The 15,784-nt window shown below is 52.1% G+C and overlaps 1 protein-coding gene across 7 annotated transcripts in view; it reads left to right on the top strand.

Moving 5' to 3' along the window:
• The window catches only part of NIN (ninein), a 52,988-nt gene that overhangs the window by 14,349 nt on the left and 22,855 nt on the right, over window positions 1-15,784 (top strand). For all 7 annotated transcript variants that reach the window (XR_011903750.1, XR_011903751.1, XM_072338263.1 and 4 more), the window contains exons 5-16: window positions 4,525-4,564; window positions 5,582-5,772; window positions 6,250-6,396; window positions 7,053-7,220; window positions 8,408-8,544; window positions 8,840-8,980; window positions 9,519-9,693; window positions 10,594-10,704; window positions 11,762-11,851; window positions 13,104-13,257; window positions 13,598-13,719; window positions 14,654-15,168. Coding sequence is in view for 5 of the 7 variants with exons in the window: in XM_072338263.1 (XP_072194364.1) it covers window positions 4,525-4,564; window positions 5,582-5,772; window positions 6,250-6,396; window positions 7,053-7,220; window positions 8,408-8,544; window positions 8,840-8,980; window positions 9,519-9,693; window positions 10,594-10,704; window positions 11,762-11,851; window positions 13,104-13,257; window positions 13,598-13,719; window positions 14,654-15,168 (1,991 nt within the window). In the remaining 2 variants the exon portion in view is untranslated. The remainder of the gene's footprint in view (window positions 1-4,524; window positions 4,565-5,581; window positions 5,773-6,249; window positions 6,397-7,052; window positions 7,221-8,407; window positions 8,545-8,839; window positions 8,981-9,518; window positions 9,694-10,593; window positions 10,705-11,761; window positions 11,852-13,103; window positions 13,258-13,597; window positions 13,720-14,653; window positions 15,169-15,784) is intronic.

Raw genomic sequence — 15,784 nt, forward strand, 5'->3', positions numbered from 1 at the left:
GTGCTGGGGCCTCACTGCTGAGGATGAAGGATTTCCCCTCGTATCTTAACACACATCTCCCCTCCCAGCTCGGCAGCAAGCTGCCCCAGCGGCATTTCCTTGGAGCTGGGTCCATTCCAGCCTGCTGCAGGTCTGCCAGCCATTGTCAATTCAGCACTCGGTATGTGTTAGGAGTTTTCCAGTAGGAGGGACAAATGCAGCTGCTTTCCCCTCCCCTTCCTGGCATCACTTTGCTCTTTCTGGGCTCAGCAGCTGCCCCACACTCAGGCATGTTCCTCCCTGCAAGAGGGAGGGAGGCATTTCATAGAGTCACTGAGGCTGGAAATGACCTCTAAGATCCCCAGCCCACCCTTTCAAGCCCATCAGTGCCCCATCACTGTGGTTCTCAGACATCTTTAGGGATGGTGACCCCACTGCTCCCTGCCAGTGCCCGCCTGCTCTTTTGGAGGAGTTTATCCTGATGGCTGATGCCGTGAAGCTGATCTTCACGAAGCTGTGGGGATGTTCTTCCATCTCTTGGGGATGCTCTTCCATCTCTTGGTGCCTCCCTGACCTGGAAATCACTGCAGATCCACCCACACCCTCCAGGGAAGCGATGCCCTCGATAGAGGCCACTCTAATTTTATTCCTGCTTCAGCTGTTGAGTAGGTGTAAAGGGCTCCCATGAACAAGGTCAGCCAATTAGCTAAATTGGTACATAACTGCCAACAGGGAGCACAGGTTCCTGGCGCTGCCTCTCGTTGCGCTGCTTTGGATGGATGGAGTGGTAATTCCCTTGCACCTTGAGCCAAAAAAGAGGATAAATGTGTGAAATCCCCACTTCTCCTTTTTATCGGTGCTATTTTCTTATCTCCAAAGGATGATTCTCCTGTTATACACAGGAATTGGTTTGTCTGCAGCCTGGCGCTGAACTGTAGCTGCTGTCAGTGCTTGGGTAGTCCCCAAGATTTCAGGGCCCATCCAACCCAGCACTTCTTTCCTGCTGTGTGTATGAACTCGCTGCTGACTGCGTTGTGAGTTTGTCTCCAGCTCGGGGTGTTTTGCCAGCCTGAGAACTGGGGCAGTGTGGCTTAATTGGTGCTTGCTTTCAAGCGGTGCCAATTAGAAGGGCTCAGGCTGTGTCTGTGTGGCTTTCTTCCCTCTCAGCCTCTCATTTAGTGTTGACAGAGCTGAGGAGGGCCGGTCTGTGGGGATGGGCTGCCCGGGGCGGCTCTGCCACATCCATCCCTGGTGACTTTCTGGGAACCACTGGACCAAACCTGCAGCAATCAGGGCTGAATTCAGCGCTGTCACCAGGCTGTGCGCTAATGGGTAATGAGAAATGAATGGCTCTGGCAGCTTTAGGGTGCAGTGTTGTCAGAGATGCAGTCGTGAAAGCCCCTGGAAATGCAGCATGAATGCTTGCAGTGGTTGAAGCTGCTCATCTCCAGGCCCAGTTGTCATCTGAGATCACTTCTTTGCAGAGCGGTGCTGCAGTGGCACAGCTGCCCAAGGAGCGGTGGGGATGTGGCAGTAAGGAACATGGGTGGTGGGCATGGTGGGGTTGGGGATCTCAGAGCTCTTTTTCATTCTGAATGATTCTGTGATCCCGAATTCTTGGAGTATGTGATGGATTTTGTTGGGCTTTCAGACCGGTGGTGGCATAGAGGTGACCAAGTCTGACTGGGGAATGCTGGCCTTGTTTTGGTTTCCTTCTTGCCTGTCGTGATAGTGTGAGGTTGGTGTGAGGCAGGTTCAGTGTCTGTGGGGCCTCCAGCATTGTATCCCCAGCTATGTGTTCAGATGCTGTGCTGATTCCCAAACCTCAGTACCAGGCATCTGTCATCTCCTGCCCAGCTGCTCTGGGAAAGGTCCCCCCTTCATTGCAGGAGGCAGAAGCTCGTAGAAACTCAAGGGATAGGACTGGGATGTGACAGCAGCGTCTGCCCCATCTGTTACCCAGACATCCGTGTGTTTGCTTCTGCAGGGAGAGGGCTGTCTGGTGTGGCTTTGTTATGGGAGAGGAGATGAGAGCTGCTTTGCCCCAAACCTTGGGGCTGCATCAGTGCCTTATCCTGTACAAAGCAGGATCTGCAAAGAGCAGCTCAGTGTCGTGCTCGCTCTCCCCACAGCCACATTTATTGGCGCTCCACTTTGCAGCTGAGGATAACCCGTAAGGCTGGGTTGTAGAGTTGTGCTGCCTTCCAGCAGTCCTTGCTGTGCCGGCTGGGCTCTGAGCTCATCCCCCAGGCAGACACAGGAGGATGAAATAGGGGCTGTCAGCACGGGCGCGGGGGATCACCTTGTGCTCAGTGTGCGCTCCTGATCATCATTTTAATTAGCCGTATATTCTGGGGGAGAACAAAGGTCTGTCTCGCAGAAGCAGATGGCAGGGTGGGAGAGGTTGCTAAGTTATTATGGGGAGAGGCCACCGCGAGCAAACGGCACAGGCTGCAGATGCTCGCCGGGCCCTGGGCTGCAGGACGAGAGCATTGAAAGCTGCGGCCATCTGCTCCTCGGGCAGCCGAGCACGCGCCGCTGGGATAATGCATTCCTGGGATCCCAATCCTGCACGCAGCCACTGATGTGTGTGACCCACATCCAGCTGCGGGGCTGGGAACAATGCCCTATGGGACAGCGGGGCACGCCGGCCCCTTTTGTCCTCCCACTGTGCCCACCCTAACCCCCACCCCCAGTCAAACAAAGGGCCTCGGGACGTGGCAGCAGCTCCCAGGGGTGATGGGGAGTGCACTGACCCTTAATAGCATCGCTGCCCCTCTGTGCCCCCTCTGAAGGGGTGGGTGCCTGGCTCTTCTTTCTGGCTTCCCTGGAGCGTGGAATCATTCAGGTTGGGAAAAGACCAAGGCCCCAAGTTGTGCCAGGGGTGGTTTAGGTTGGATATCAGGACAGAATAATTTAAAGGAAGGGTTGTTAAGCGCCGGGATGGGCTGGAGGTGATTGAGTCAGCATCCCTGGATGTGCTTAAAAACCATTTGGACGTGGTGCTCAGGGCCGTGATTGAGCGGAGGGCTGTTAGTGAGGGGAGGAGGGTTGGGTTGGGGTTGGACTGAATGATCTTGAAGGGCTTTTCCAACCTGAGCAATTCTATGAAGACCTTCAAGCATCGCCCTCAGTCCAACCCCGTCGCATCCCCACTGACTGCGTCCATCACCTGTTGGGCAAAGGAGGGATTTGCCCACCCCGATGCCTCAGTTGTGGCTGCATCCAGACAGCTCTGCTTGAGGCCAAAATCCACAGCCTTCCAGTGTGCTGTTATTTATGTTCTTGGCTTTGTCCTGCATACCCAGCTGAGCCCCAGCCCTGCCGGCCGATCTCTGCCTGCAGCCTTACAGGGGAACAAAGGCTGATCTCCCCCTTTCTGGGATCCCCCCCCCAGCCTTCTGCCTTGGCCCCACAGCAAAGGGCCGTGTGGGGCTGCTGGCAGCGGCCGTTCCCTCATCCGGCAGCCAGGCTAAAAATGTACAGTGACCTAATCCAGTTTCCACGGCAACGCTGTAGATTAATGGCTTTTAGCTGTAATCGGAATGAGGCGTGTTGAACTTCTGTAGGATGATTTAGAGCCTCTTTATGTCCCGGGTGACTTTGACTTTAAGTCTGTCGGTCCCATGCACGCGCAAGGACACACTTGTAATGCAGAAGTAACATCTGCTGGTGCTGTTGCTGGACTGGGAGATTAAACTGCTGAGCATTGTGTGCTAGCAAAGACCCTCAGCTGGTACGAGGGAGGTAGAGGAGGCAGGATGCTCAGGTTGGGCCAAGCTCAGGCTGCTGGCCCTGCGCTCTGCAGGCAGATGGGTCCCTCCTTGCAATACAGGATGCACAAAGCAGTGAAATCCCCATTTCCCACACTGTGTGAGCTTTGGAAGCAGATGTCCCCGTGGTGCTCATGTGAGATTGTTGCAGCTTAATTACCCGCTGTGGGTGCACTTTGCCAGGGATGCTCTGCAGCTGGTGTGAGGTGATGTGAAACCACCTTGAGAGTGGGGCTGTGCTGCAGGGCTGTCTGCTGTAGGGATGCTCAAGGCTCTAGGTGGGCTCTGCCAAGCCAGCTGTCTGTGTAGGATCCACGTGGGCTGCAGGAGTCACTCTGCAGCAGGAAGTCAGGTGCTGCAAGGAACGGGTGATGCAAATTCAGGTGATTCCTATGCACTGCACAGTCTTAGCTGCACCCCTGCCGTCTCAGCCATCCATGTTGCTAAGAAAGCAGCTTGGAGAGTTCAAAAACCAGTAGATCTCTCTCCTTCCCCATCAGGCTGCTGGGCCCTGCTGCTCTCTGCTACCATGCCTCTCCTGGGCCGTCTGCAGGGCTTTGGCAGCTCCTGCCGTGGCTGTGCTGTGTCCCCCAGCAGCACGGTGTGTGCCAGGAGCAGCAGCAGCATCAAACAGCCGAGGGCTGCCTGCTGGGAGCAGGGAGATGAAAGCCTGGCAGCCTGCAGCTCGTTTGATGCTGGTTGTGGAATCTTTCATATGTGTCGTGTCTTGCAGTCATAACAACTCAGGGTCCCTTTTTGTTTCCTTCCCCAGCGCTGGAAGACGCAGGACAGCGAGGAATATGAGGCAGAAGGTAAGGGTGAACAGATGGATGTGGTTCGGCTTTAAAGCTGGAAGGAGAACCATCACAGAGCCAGAGGGCTGTCTCCGAGCTGTGCTGCTGGGCTATGCTGAGCTCCTGGTCTGATTCTGGCTGAGCTAGAACACAACTGGCTCTTTCTTTGTTTGAAATGGGAGTGAGTCCCAAACTGGGACTGGTGATGAAAATGCATCTCCTTAAGGGCACTGCCTGACATCTCAGCATCTCTGCCCTCTTCCTGCAGCTGCTCGTATTCTTTCTTGCCCCCATAGCAGCCCCTGGGACACGTCCTGGTCCCTGTAGTGGGGCAGGGTGGTCGCTAGATGTCTCCACGGGCCAGCCCTCAGTTCCTTGTCCTGTTTGCAGACCTGGGTGACCCCGGGGTGCGTTTTGGTTTGGGATGCTCAGGGTGGACCCCATAGCAATGAGCTGGCGGGGCTGCAGTGAGCTGCTGTGCTCCGTGGCACATGAGGATGTGCTTATCACTAAGCCATGCAACTCCTCATTGCTGCAACACACCTCCCCCATGTTAGCTGCTGGCTAACCCTCACCCCATCCACCAGGATCAAAGTTTTGCTCCAGAAGCCACTTTCTCAGCAGGCACAAGGAGGTGGCCCTGCAGCTGGACAGGCTTTGGCTGGTTTATGTCCAGTGGCTTTGTGCAAGGTCTTTGTGAATCCTGTGATTCCATCAGGGGTTGGGCAGCAGGGCTGTGCCCCTCTAGCTGCAGCCCACTGTGGCTGTCAGCTCACCTCCATCCTGGGGGTCCCAGATTGCCCTGTCCTTGGGCCTGGGGATCCTTTGCTTGTGATGAAAGTTAAATGCCATGTGAAATCTGCTGCTAGAAGAGTCTGACATCCACGCTGGTGCTGGTATGCATGCCTCAACATACCAGTGCACTGGGGTCTGCAAAGCTCCTTGTGTTGTGCAAGCTCCATTAATCTCCTGTTGGCCATCAATGCAGTTAATGGATCATTCCCATACACCAGAGTGATTTTTCTCCCATTTCAGGGCAGCTGCGCTTCTGGAACCCTGACGACCTGAATGCCTCCCAGGGGACATCACTGCCCACACCGGAGTGGGTGGAGGAGAAGCTGCAGGAGGTCTGCGAGCACCTTGGCATCACCAGGGATGGCCACTTGAACCGCAAAAAGCTCATCTCCATCTGCGAGCAGTTTGGGCTCCAGCACATTGATGGGGAGGTGAGTAGGGCCAGAGGCTGCTTAAGCAATAAAGCATACCCCACATTCCAAGCATATCTCCTTAATCCTAGAAACTTTCTATCTAGAAAGATGTTGTCTCAAATATCCTGAGATAGGTCTTTGCAAAGTCAAAAGCAACTGCGGGCTGTTCCTGTTCTCCAGGCAGAGTCTATGAAAGATTCAGCTTTATTAAAGAGATGGGGGGGGGAAAACTGTTGTTTCACATCTTAGAATGCCATGACTTAAAATGGTTTCCTTCCTAAAGGTTGGATCTGAGCTGTTGCTGCTTTGCTGTGCAGCACGTAGCTCTGTGAGATGGCTGTTCCAGCAGTGGGCTGCCACAGTCCTGTGGTCTGTTTGCTTTCCTCTTCCTTTCTTTGTCAAGATCCAGGGAACAGGAGTTGGTCTGCTGTGCCAAATGTTGCTGCAGTGTTTTCAGCAATAGCAGCCTTGATTTCTATCCCCCGCCTCTTGCAGGTGCTTGAAGAGGTGCTCCATAACCTGGAGCAGGATGGCACGATGAGCGTAGAGGATTTCTTCTACAGCTTGTTTAGGAACGCAAAGCCACTGACACCCTCAGCATCTACCCCATACCGACAGCTGAAGAGACACCTCTCCATGCAGGTGAGGGATGGGCATGGAGCCCTGCTTTGTTGTGCTGGGGGGAAAGCTGTGGGTCCTTTGGCTACGAGGGGACAGAGTGATGTAGGAATGTCCTCGTGCTCGAGGTAGGAGAGATGGCTCACTTAGTGGTCTTTTCCAACCATAACGATTCTATGTACATAACAGGGTTTGGGGATGCATCTTGCCAGATGTGACTTGTGCATAAGGGTGTAAACTGTGTGCAGAGGGACACTGCAGCCTGGGGGTGGCTGCAGACTGTGGCCACACACATCCTGCTCCTTCCACTCTGAGCTCTGGGAGACTTCGGAGTTGCTGACCGTCTCTGCCCAGAGCTGGGGCTTCTGTGTGCTCCTTCAGACAGGGAGGAACACTGAACACCAAAAGTTGTTCTTCCTTGGGTTCCTTAGACTCAACGTTCCTGGTGGGTCCCTCCCAACTTGGGCTGCTCTTCAGCTCGCTTTAAGCCCACCGTGCTGGGTTGTGCTGCGGTCCCACGAGGTCACTGCTGGGCGTTGGCGTGGCACTGAGGACCAGCAGGACTAATCCTTAATCTCTAGATCCCCGCTAGCAACGTGACCCACGTCAGCCCTTCCCGGGTGGGTGTGCAGGGGGCCGGGCCTGCCTGTACCCTCCACAGCTCTCTTCTCTCCCTCCAGTCCTTCGACGAGAGCGGCCGCCGCACTGCAGGCCCCGCTGCCATGCCCAGCACCATTGGGTTCTGCCTCTTCTCCGGCCTGGATGACGGCATGGGCTATGGATGTGTGGAGGGCATCCTGGACTGCTGGCACCAGGAGGGTGTGGAGAACAGCCAGGACGTCCTGAAGGTAATGGTGGGCCCATATCAGCCCTGCTGGCTTTTCTCTGTGGGGTTCTGGGCTGTAGCTGGGCTTTTTCTTGCTTAAAACACCAGTGTGTGTAGAACTGTTCTGGGATGTCCCCAGTGATGTCCATCATTGGAATGGTGGTGCGTATCTGAGAGCTGGAAGTTAATGATGGGTGTAATAGGGCTTCCAGCTTAGCTCAGGGAGGTCAGCTGTGTTTGTAGAAAGCATAGCGATGCCTTTTCCTTGCTGAGTATGACACCTGCAAACCTATTAGTGCTCACATGGCCTGGGTTATGGCTTGCACAGGAATCAAGAGCAGAATTTGAAACCCTGCTGAGTAATTAGTGCTTTATTACACATTACCCATTTGCTCTCTGTATTGGGAATCAGGTGCCTGATGTCAATCCCTTTCCTGCCCATCCTGCTAAAAGCTGTGCATGGGATCAAGCACTTACTCATGCCCGTTCCTAGAGCATCTCTGAGTTGCTGGCAACGGTAACAGCAGTTTTCTCTTAGTATTTCTAGTCTGTGCAGATTTTGTACATCCAGGCTGCCATAAACACTTTATCCAAAGCTCTGTCATTGCTCTCCAGCAAATAAAACCCAGCTGGAGTTTGCATGGGTACAGCTCAGCTCTCTAACAGTGCAACGTGAGCCAGACTAGTACGGTTTACCTTTTAGCTTACCTTCTGCCTTTTGCATTCTCCCTGGCTTGCTGTGTTTTGCAGTAGGTGTGCAGAGTAATCCATCCCTCCTGCTTTGTGCTGAGGGAAATCCCAAGCTCTTATCACAGTAGCTTTCTGAAAGAGGTGGAGACCTGACAGGAAAAGACCTCCTTCTGCATTGCCTCTGTTACACAGCCTGCTTCATTTACTGGAAACACTTTCAACCACTTTCTTGCAGGAACTGAATATTTAAAAAGGGCACTGCAATTAGGCCCAGCAGAGAGCTGATACTTTAATTGAACAGGACCTTCATTTCCTGCTGGTCTTGCAGCACTGTCGTGGTGTTTTCCACTGCCACAGCTGGTAGCAGCACTTCAATGTAGGAAGGTGCCAGAGGTGTCTCTTGTAGTGCCACAAAACCATTTGTAGCAAGCACGGATCTTTTCTGAACCTGCTCAGTTCATTGTCATTCCTTGTCCAAGTGCACAAGGAAGCACGTTCTAATGCTGGATTTTTTTACAGGCTCTGGATTTCAGCTTGGATGGGAAGGTGAACCTGACCGAGCTGACGCTGGCACTAGAAAATGAGCTTCTAATAACCAAGAACAGCATCCACCAGGCAGCTCTGGCCAGCTTCAAGACAGAGATCAGGCACTTGCTGTAAGTCACTGGGATCGCTGCTTCTGCTTTCCCCTTGGATTTGTTCCCCTTTGTACACCTGTACACCATGCACATAAGCTCCAACTGCAAGCAGTGTTTTCTGCTGTGTATCTTGAAATACTGTCCTTGGTTATCCATCAACCTGTGCGTCCAACACAGATCCATGCCACAGCTGGTCTTTAGGCCTGTAGGTGTTACCACTGGCTTGTATGACTTGTGCCTCTCGGCTCCCCATGTCTCCTCTATGGCTACAAGATGGGGCAGCCCCAAGTGTCTCCGTTTCCTTTGCCCTTAGGGAGCGGGTTGACCAAGTGGCCAGAGAGAAGGAGAAGCTGCGCTCGGATTTGGAAAAAGCTGAAAAACTGAAATCTCTGATGGCTTCTGAAGTTGATGACCACCATGCAGCAATAGAGCGCCGCAATGAGTACAACCTCAGGTACGGCGTTGGGTCACCCCATGGTGGGTGACAGCAGCTCCTGCTTATCCTGAGCACTGCTGCAGGGTTGTGGCACTGTAAGTGCTTGGGGGAGGGGTGAGCACCTGAGGCTTGGCTGAAAAGCAGACTGAGATTGTCCTGTGTCTGGCCAAGCTGAAGTGGTCCTGTGCTGTTCCTTCCCCATCTCATTGGTGGCTCCCAGGTGGTGTCAGCCCCATTCCCATCTCCCTGCTTCCCACCGTAGGGTCTGTGCACACCGTTCACCTTCTCCATTACGTGGTGCGTGTGAATGTCAGACTTCAAATATTGACATCTCTGGCTGCACAAACGTCAGCCTTAATCCCCAAATCCTGGCCAGGCTCTGGGCTGTGCATCTGAAACGTCGCTGAGCCGTGCAGTTAATCCACGTTTCTCCAGGCAGCGGTCCCTCCTGGTGCAGGCACTGATAGGAGCAGCGCCGATTAGCGCCCAGCTTAACTTATAGTGGTATTTGCCTGCTTCTTTTCCTGAGCTTTTCTTACCTTTGATGCCTTAATAGGAAGCTGGATGAGGAGTACAAGGAACGAATCGGCGCTCTGAAGAATGAACTGCGGAAAGAGCGCGAGCAAATCCTGCAGCAGGCGAACAGACAGCGGCTGGAGCTGGAGCAGGAGATAGAGAAGCTGAAAACTGATGAGAACTACATCCGTGACCGACTCACACTGTCACTGAAGGTAACAGACTGAATGGACCCAGGAGTGGGGAGTGGTGCTTATGGTTTGGTCCTTAATTGTAGGATCTCTGCCAGGGTAGGCTGAGCTGAAGTGAAAGGAGGTGGAGCAGCAAGATAAAGGCATTGGAATCAGTGATCCTTAAGAGTCCCTTCTGATTCATAGGATCATAGAATGGATTGGAAGGGACCTCAAGGATCATAAAGCTCCAGCCCCACCACCACATGCAGGGCCACCGACTCAGGGTGTTTCATTCTATATCTGCAATGGTGTTTTTGGGCTGTCTGGGTTGGCTCCTGCTTGGGCTTGTGGGGCTCTGTTTCGAATGTTAAAGCAAGCCTGCTGTTATTTCTTTTGGAAGCTCTTTTCTGCCTTCCAGAGCAGTCTTGCACCCATGGCTCTATATTCTCATATCCTTTTCCCATGTAATAACATGGGAAGTATTTTTTAGGAAACTCTTAAAACACAACCAATTATCCAAAGCTGACAGCTGCTGTATCATGATATAACGCTTTGGGTTGTTTTTAAGCTGATCCCAAGTGAAGGGTAATGGTGTTCCTTTACCAACATCACAAGCACTGACAGTCAGTGGGTGCTAATGGACCAGTGTGGTGTTGAGGAGAGCAGCTTCTGAGCAGGCTGGCTGTCCTGTGAGCATCAAAGGAGCTGTTAAACACCCCCAAAGCAGCAGTTAGAAAGAGAGAGGAGTTGCTGTGTGTTGGGACCACCAGCAGCTGTTTTGTTGTGGCTGTGTGTGTGTGGAGGGTGGAAAATCAATGCACAATTCCCATTGCTGGCTGAAACTCATAACAGTGTCGGTCTCTAACTTGACTTTAATGAGCTATTGCTTGCTATTGCTTTCCTTCTGCAACTGCTGAGGCTGTTGGGTTCTGTTTGGTGCAGGAAAACAGCCGTCTGGAGAGCGAGCTCTTGGAAACTGGAGAAAAACTGGCTGAGTATGAAAGCCTGGCAAGCAAACTGCAGAGGAACTTGGAAAATGTCCTGGCTGAGAAGGTAAAGCTGCTTCTTACCAGCACGTGCTCCCAGTTCCTCAGCTTGTTTCCAGTGAAGGAAATCGCAGATCCTGCAGCCTAGCTGTGGTTTTGTTGAAATTGACAGTGGAGGGATACATGGCAAAGCAATCATTGCATAGGTTTGCAGGGTGTTTTGTTTGGTGTTTGTTTGTTTTTGGTTGTTTTGTGTTTGTTTGTTTTTTTACTTCCCATATGATTTTGGATAGGTCCGATCTGCTGGTCCTTTCTAGGGCAGCTCATATCATAGAATCACAGCATGGCCTGGGTTGCAAAGGCCCACAGTGCTCATCCAGCTCCAACCCCCTGCTGTGTGCAGGGTCACCAACCAGCAGCCCAGGCTGCCCAGAGCCACATCCAGCCTGGCCTTGAATGCCTGCAGGGATGGGGCATCCACAGCCTCCTTGGGCAACCTGTTCCAGTGCGTCACCACCCTCTGGGGGAAAAACTTCCTCCTAAGATCCAACCTGAACCTCCCCGTCTCAGTTTCAAACCATTCCCCTTGTCCTGTCACTGCCCACCCTCACAAACAGCCGTTCCCCCTCTTGTTTATACGCTCCCTTCAAGTACTGCAAGGCCACAATGAGGTCTCCCCTCAGCCTTCTCTTCTCCAAACTGAACAAGCCTGGTTCCCTCAACCTTTCCTTGTAGGCGAGCTGCTCCAGCCCTCTGATCATCTTAGTGGCTCCTCTGGACTTGCTCCAATAGCTCCATGTCCTTCCTGTACTGCAGGGCTCCAGTCCTGGACACAGCAGATGGGGCTTCACAAGAGCTGAGCAGAGGGGGACAATCACCTCCCTCTCCCTGCTGGCCACCCCTTCTTTGTGCTGCCCAGAACACAATTGGGCTTCCAGGCTGCAAGTGCACATTATGAGGTGTTTGGTGTTGCATGGCACCTCTGCTAAAATTTCATCTGAAAATCAAGATGAACAGCTGAATGTGGTAATATTCCAGTGAACAAATAATAAAGTGGAAGGAGGCAGCAGGCTATGAGCAGGGCTATGTGGAAGGCTAACTGGGTGGTGCTGGTGCTGTTTCAGTTTGGGGACCTGGATCCCAGCAGCGCAGAGTTCTTCCTGCAGGAGGAGAGGCTGGCCCAAATGAAGAGCGAGTACGAGCTGCAGTGCAGGGTGAGTGGGGCCCTGGGGCTGCAGACCCAGCACTGGGCAGGGGTGGGGTATTTCTGAGTGCTGTCTGTTTCTGGAACAGCTCTGGCTTAAGAAAATAGAACTGTACATGTTTAATGCTTGCCTTCTCCTCCCAAAGTCCTTGTGCAGCTGAATGCTTCTTGAAGGTGGGTCTGCAAGTATCTGTTTTCTGAGGGCTGCACTGATTGCAAGCAGTTGGCTCATCTGTTCTGCATTATCTGTGTTCACTGTAGGAACCAGCTTGGCTGGGGACTGTAATTGGAACAGCAGAGCAGCTCTGTGAAGTTGGGGTTAAAAAGCAAATATTTTCTAGAAATATTTGCTGAACTGATTGATGCTTTTTGATAAGAATTGGCTTGAATGTGCAGCTGCCTCTTTTGAGTGCTGGCAGACTCTATTAGTCTTTAGGGTTCCCTTTCTGAACCCTCCAGGTCTCCAGAGTTGCATGTTTACATGTTCAGGCTTTCATACTCCTCAATAAATGCTGCTCACTGAGCTGAGCACACTGAGTTTGGCACAAACTCTTGGGAGGCTCTGCTGGCAAGTGGGCAGGAGTACCAGATGGGAAAGGCACTAATGGGATCTCTTTCCTAATTGGATCTTTTACTTCTGCTTTGATTTATTTCAAGTAGAATGGTATTTTGGTATTTGAGGAGGGATTTCTCAACTGTGTTTCGAAGTGTTCCAAAGGTGTTGCTTAAAGCTGTAGGAGAATGAAGGAATAAAAAGTGAAAGGTCCTACAGAGCGGTGGAGTTCAGAAGCACGATGCATGTATCAATCTGAGGAAGGCTCTGTTGTCTTAATAAGAAATGGATCTGCTGCTTGCACGTGGGTTGGAACTTGGAAAAACAGTACCATCTCCAAAAGGGAACCCATAGAGTTATCCAGGTTGGAGAAGACCTCCAAATCATCAGCCCACCCCACTGTGCTCAGTATCACATCCCCACGGCTCTGGAGCTGCCAGGGATGGTGAGCCCAGCACTCCTGGGCAGCTGTGCCACTGCTCTTTAGGAAATGTTTCCTCTCCAAATATCCAACCTGACCCTCTCCTGGCATGACTTAAAGCCATCACCTCCCATCCTGGTTGGTAAATGGCAAGACCGAGTCCTTACTTACTTACAGTAATTCTCTCCTGAATGCCTTGTCTCTGTGTTACACTGATGTGCAGGTGACACCCAGCTGCCTTGGCTGCTTTCACCAAAGCTTTTCTTTGTTTCTCCCCACCCCTGGCAGGAGCTGCAGGACCAGATCGATGAGCTGCACTCAGAGCTGGAGGAGTACCGCACTCAGGGCAAGGTGTTCAGGCCGTCTCTGAAGAACTCACTGTCGGAGGAGTTTGACATTGATATCAAAAGCTACGGCAACAGCGGCATCGAACCTGACCAGGGTAAGGCATGTTTCTTCTATGAGATGTGCAGCATTAAGTGCATGTGAGCGCTGTGCCGTGTTCAAAGCTCAAATGATAGAATCCTAGAACAGCCTGTGTTGCAAAGGCCCACAGTGCTCATCCAGCCCCAACCCCCTGCTGTGTGCAGGTCACCAACCAGCAGCCCAGGCTGCCCAGAGCCACATCCAGCCTGGCCTTGAATGCCTGCAGGGATGGGGCATCCACAGCCTCCTTGGGCAACCTGTTCAGTGTGTCACCACCCTCTGGGAGAGTGAATATACCTGTTGAAAACGTAGCTCTTGGTGTTTCAAGGTGATGCATGTAATTATTCTCTTTAAAGGACTTGGGTCAGAAGACTGCAATCCATTAAATATGAGCATAGAGGCTGAAATGGCCATTGAGCAAATGAAGGAGCAACATCACCGGGATTTGCATCACCTCAAGCAGGAGCTGGAAGATGCTGTAAGCTATTTTTGTTTAGAACTTCACAACTTTCGCAGCTTTTTTGTACAAGTGTGGCCTTGGAGGGGTCCAAGCTTGTTCTGCAGCAGGACCACAAGTCAGAGATCCTGTTGGGTTTCTGTTGTGTTTGATATGCTGGACGTAAGCTCCAGTTAAGAGCTGGTAATTATGCTGCATATTTATAATGAATTCATTTCATGTGTGCTATAAGATAAAGGTTATGAAATCGTATTCTGACAAAGCGGTCAGTCTCTGCCCTGGTTTGCAAAGGGAAACAAGTGATGTGTGTGGGGGAAGGGCACTGAAGCAATATTCCCTTGAGATTGTTACTTTTCATGTCATTTCTAAAACCTTTATGAAGGGAAGCCCCTCACCAGCCTCTTAATCTGGGGAAGGGTCCTGAAGAATGAGTTGGTGAAATGCTCCCGTAGCAGCTTACAGACCTGACTTAGAACATTAAAACGAATGGGTTCTCTCTTCTGTGACAGAATGAATATAACAGGAAGATGTGAGTTTCACTAAAGCACCTTAATCACAGTGAGATGTGCTGCTGAGCTCTTAGCAGGGGAAACCAATGTAAAGAGGGAGTCATAGAATTATAGAAAGGCTTGGCTTGGAAGGGACCTCAAGGATCATGAAGCTCCAACCCCCACCACAGGCAGGGCCACCAACCTCCACATTAATACCAGCCCAGGCTGCCCAGGGCCCCATCCAACCTGGCCTTGAACACCTGCAGGGATGGACGGGGCATCCACAGCCTCTCTGGGCAGCTGTTCCAGCACCTCACTGCTCTCACAGTAAAGAACTTCCCCCTGACATCCAAACTGTGTGTCCAAATGCTCTGTAGAATATGTGGAAACATTCTAGAGATGTTTCCTGTACATTTCAGTTGTATATTCTGGAGGAAGCCAAGCAGTCTGTGTTCTTCCTGCAGGTCAGTCACTACGAAAAGCAGCTGGATGAGACAAAAACCCACTGTGAGAAGGAGCAGGAGGACATGAGGAAGAAGTACGGCGAGGAGATGTGTGTGATGGAGGAGCAGATCGCCGGGCTCAGAAGCCAAGTTGCAGAGCTGCAAGGAGAGGCTGCAGCACTCAGGGAGCAGCAGGAAAAGCTCGGCTGTGAACATAACGCTGAGAAGAACAAGCTGCAGGTCAGCTTCAGTGAGGAGAAAGCCAATCTGCAGGAGCTGCTGAGGCAGGAGCACGAGGATGACGTTAGAGCCAGGTTGGAGCAGGCAAATGAGAAGTTCAGTCGAGAACGGGAGGAGCTGATCCAGAACGGTGTCTGGGCAGAGGAGAAGATGAGAGAGCTGCTGCAGGCACTGCAGGAGGAGAAGGGAGAGCTGGAGCACAGCTTCCATCAGCAGCTGGAGAGGATGGCAGAAGCACACAGCCTGGAGAAGGAGGAGCTGCTGAGGAAGCACAGGCTGGAGTTGGAGGAGGAGAGGTGAGTGTCCCTGTGGCTCTGTGGCCGTGCTCTTTGCTGCTCAGCACTGTGACCTTAGTGATGCTAGCACAGAGCTCGCTCCCAGTGCACATTTCAGGTGTTTTAACTGTACAGTGCCTTGTTGCAGAACGCAGGTGGGCTCATACCCAGAGCTTTGTCTTCTGACCCTTTTCCAGCAGAATCTCTGTTGGTTCTTGGCTCGCTCAGAGGCAGCAGCACTGCTAAAGCGTGACCAGGTGTGGTTAATCTGAGCTCTGTTCAGCATCCCTGTGCTTTCCACTCCTTTGGTTTCCAGTTGTCCTTTTCTGAAGAAGCAAACAGGTGGTTGGTAAATGCATCTGGTCAGGAGAGAGCATCAAAAGTAATGAGACCATCCTGGGCTGACAGGGAGAGATGGGGACAAGAATATCTGCCCCCCACAAATCCAATACCAGGTATAGACGGAGAACATGTTATACATAGAGCCATTTATTTCAAAGGGCACGTCCCATGGCAGTGGTCACTGAACTATCATTGATGCTTCAATGAATGGCCTCGTGTAACTTTTGCTCTCAGAAACACCCAGCAATCAGTAGTGCCACTAAAACTCAGTAGGAGGAAGTAAGTATTCGGTTCA

The sequence above is a fragment of the Excalfactoria chinensis genome, chromosome 5 (genome assembly GCF_039878825.1).
Source record: "Excalfactoria chinensis isolate bCotChi1 chromosome 5, bCotChi1.hap2, whole genome shotgun sequence".
NCBI classification, from domain to species: domain Eukaryota; kingdom Metazoa; phylum Chordata; class Aves; order Galliformes; family Phasianidae; genus Excalfactoria; species Excalfactoria chinensis.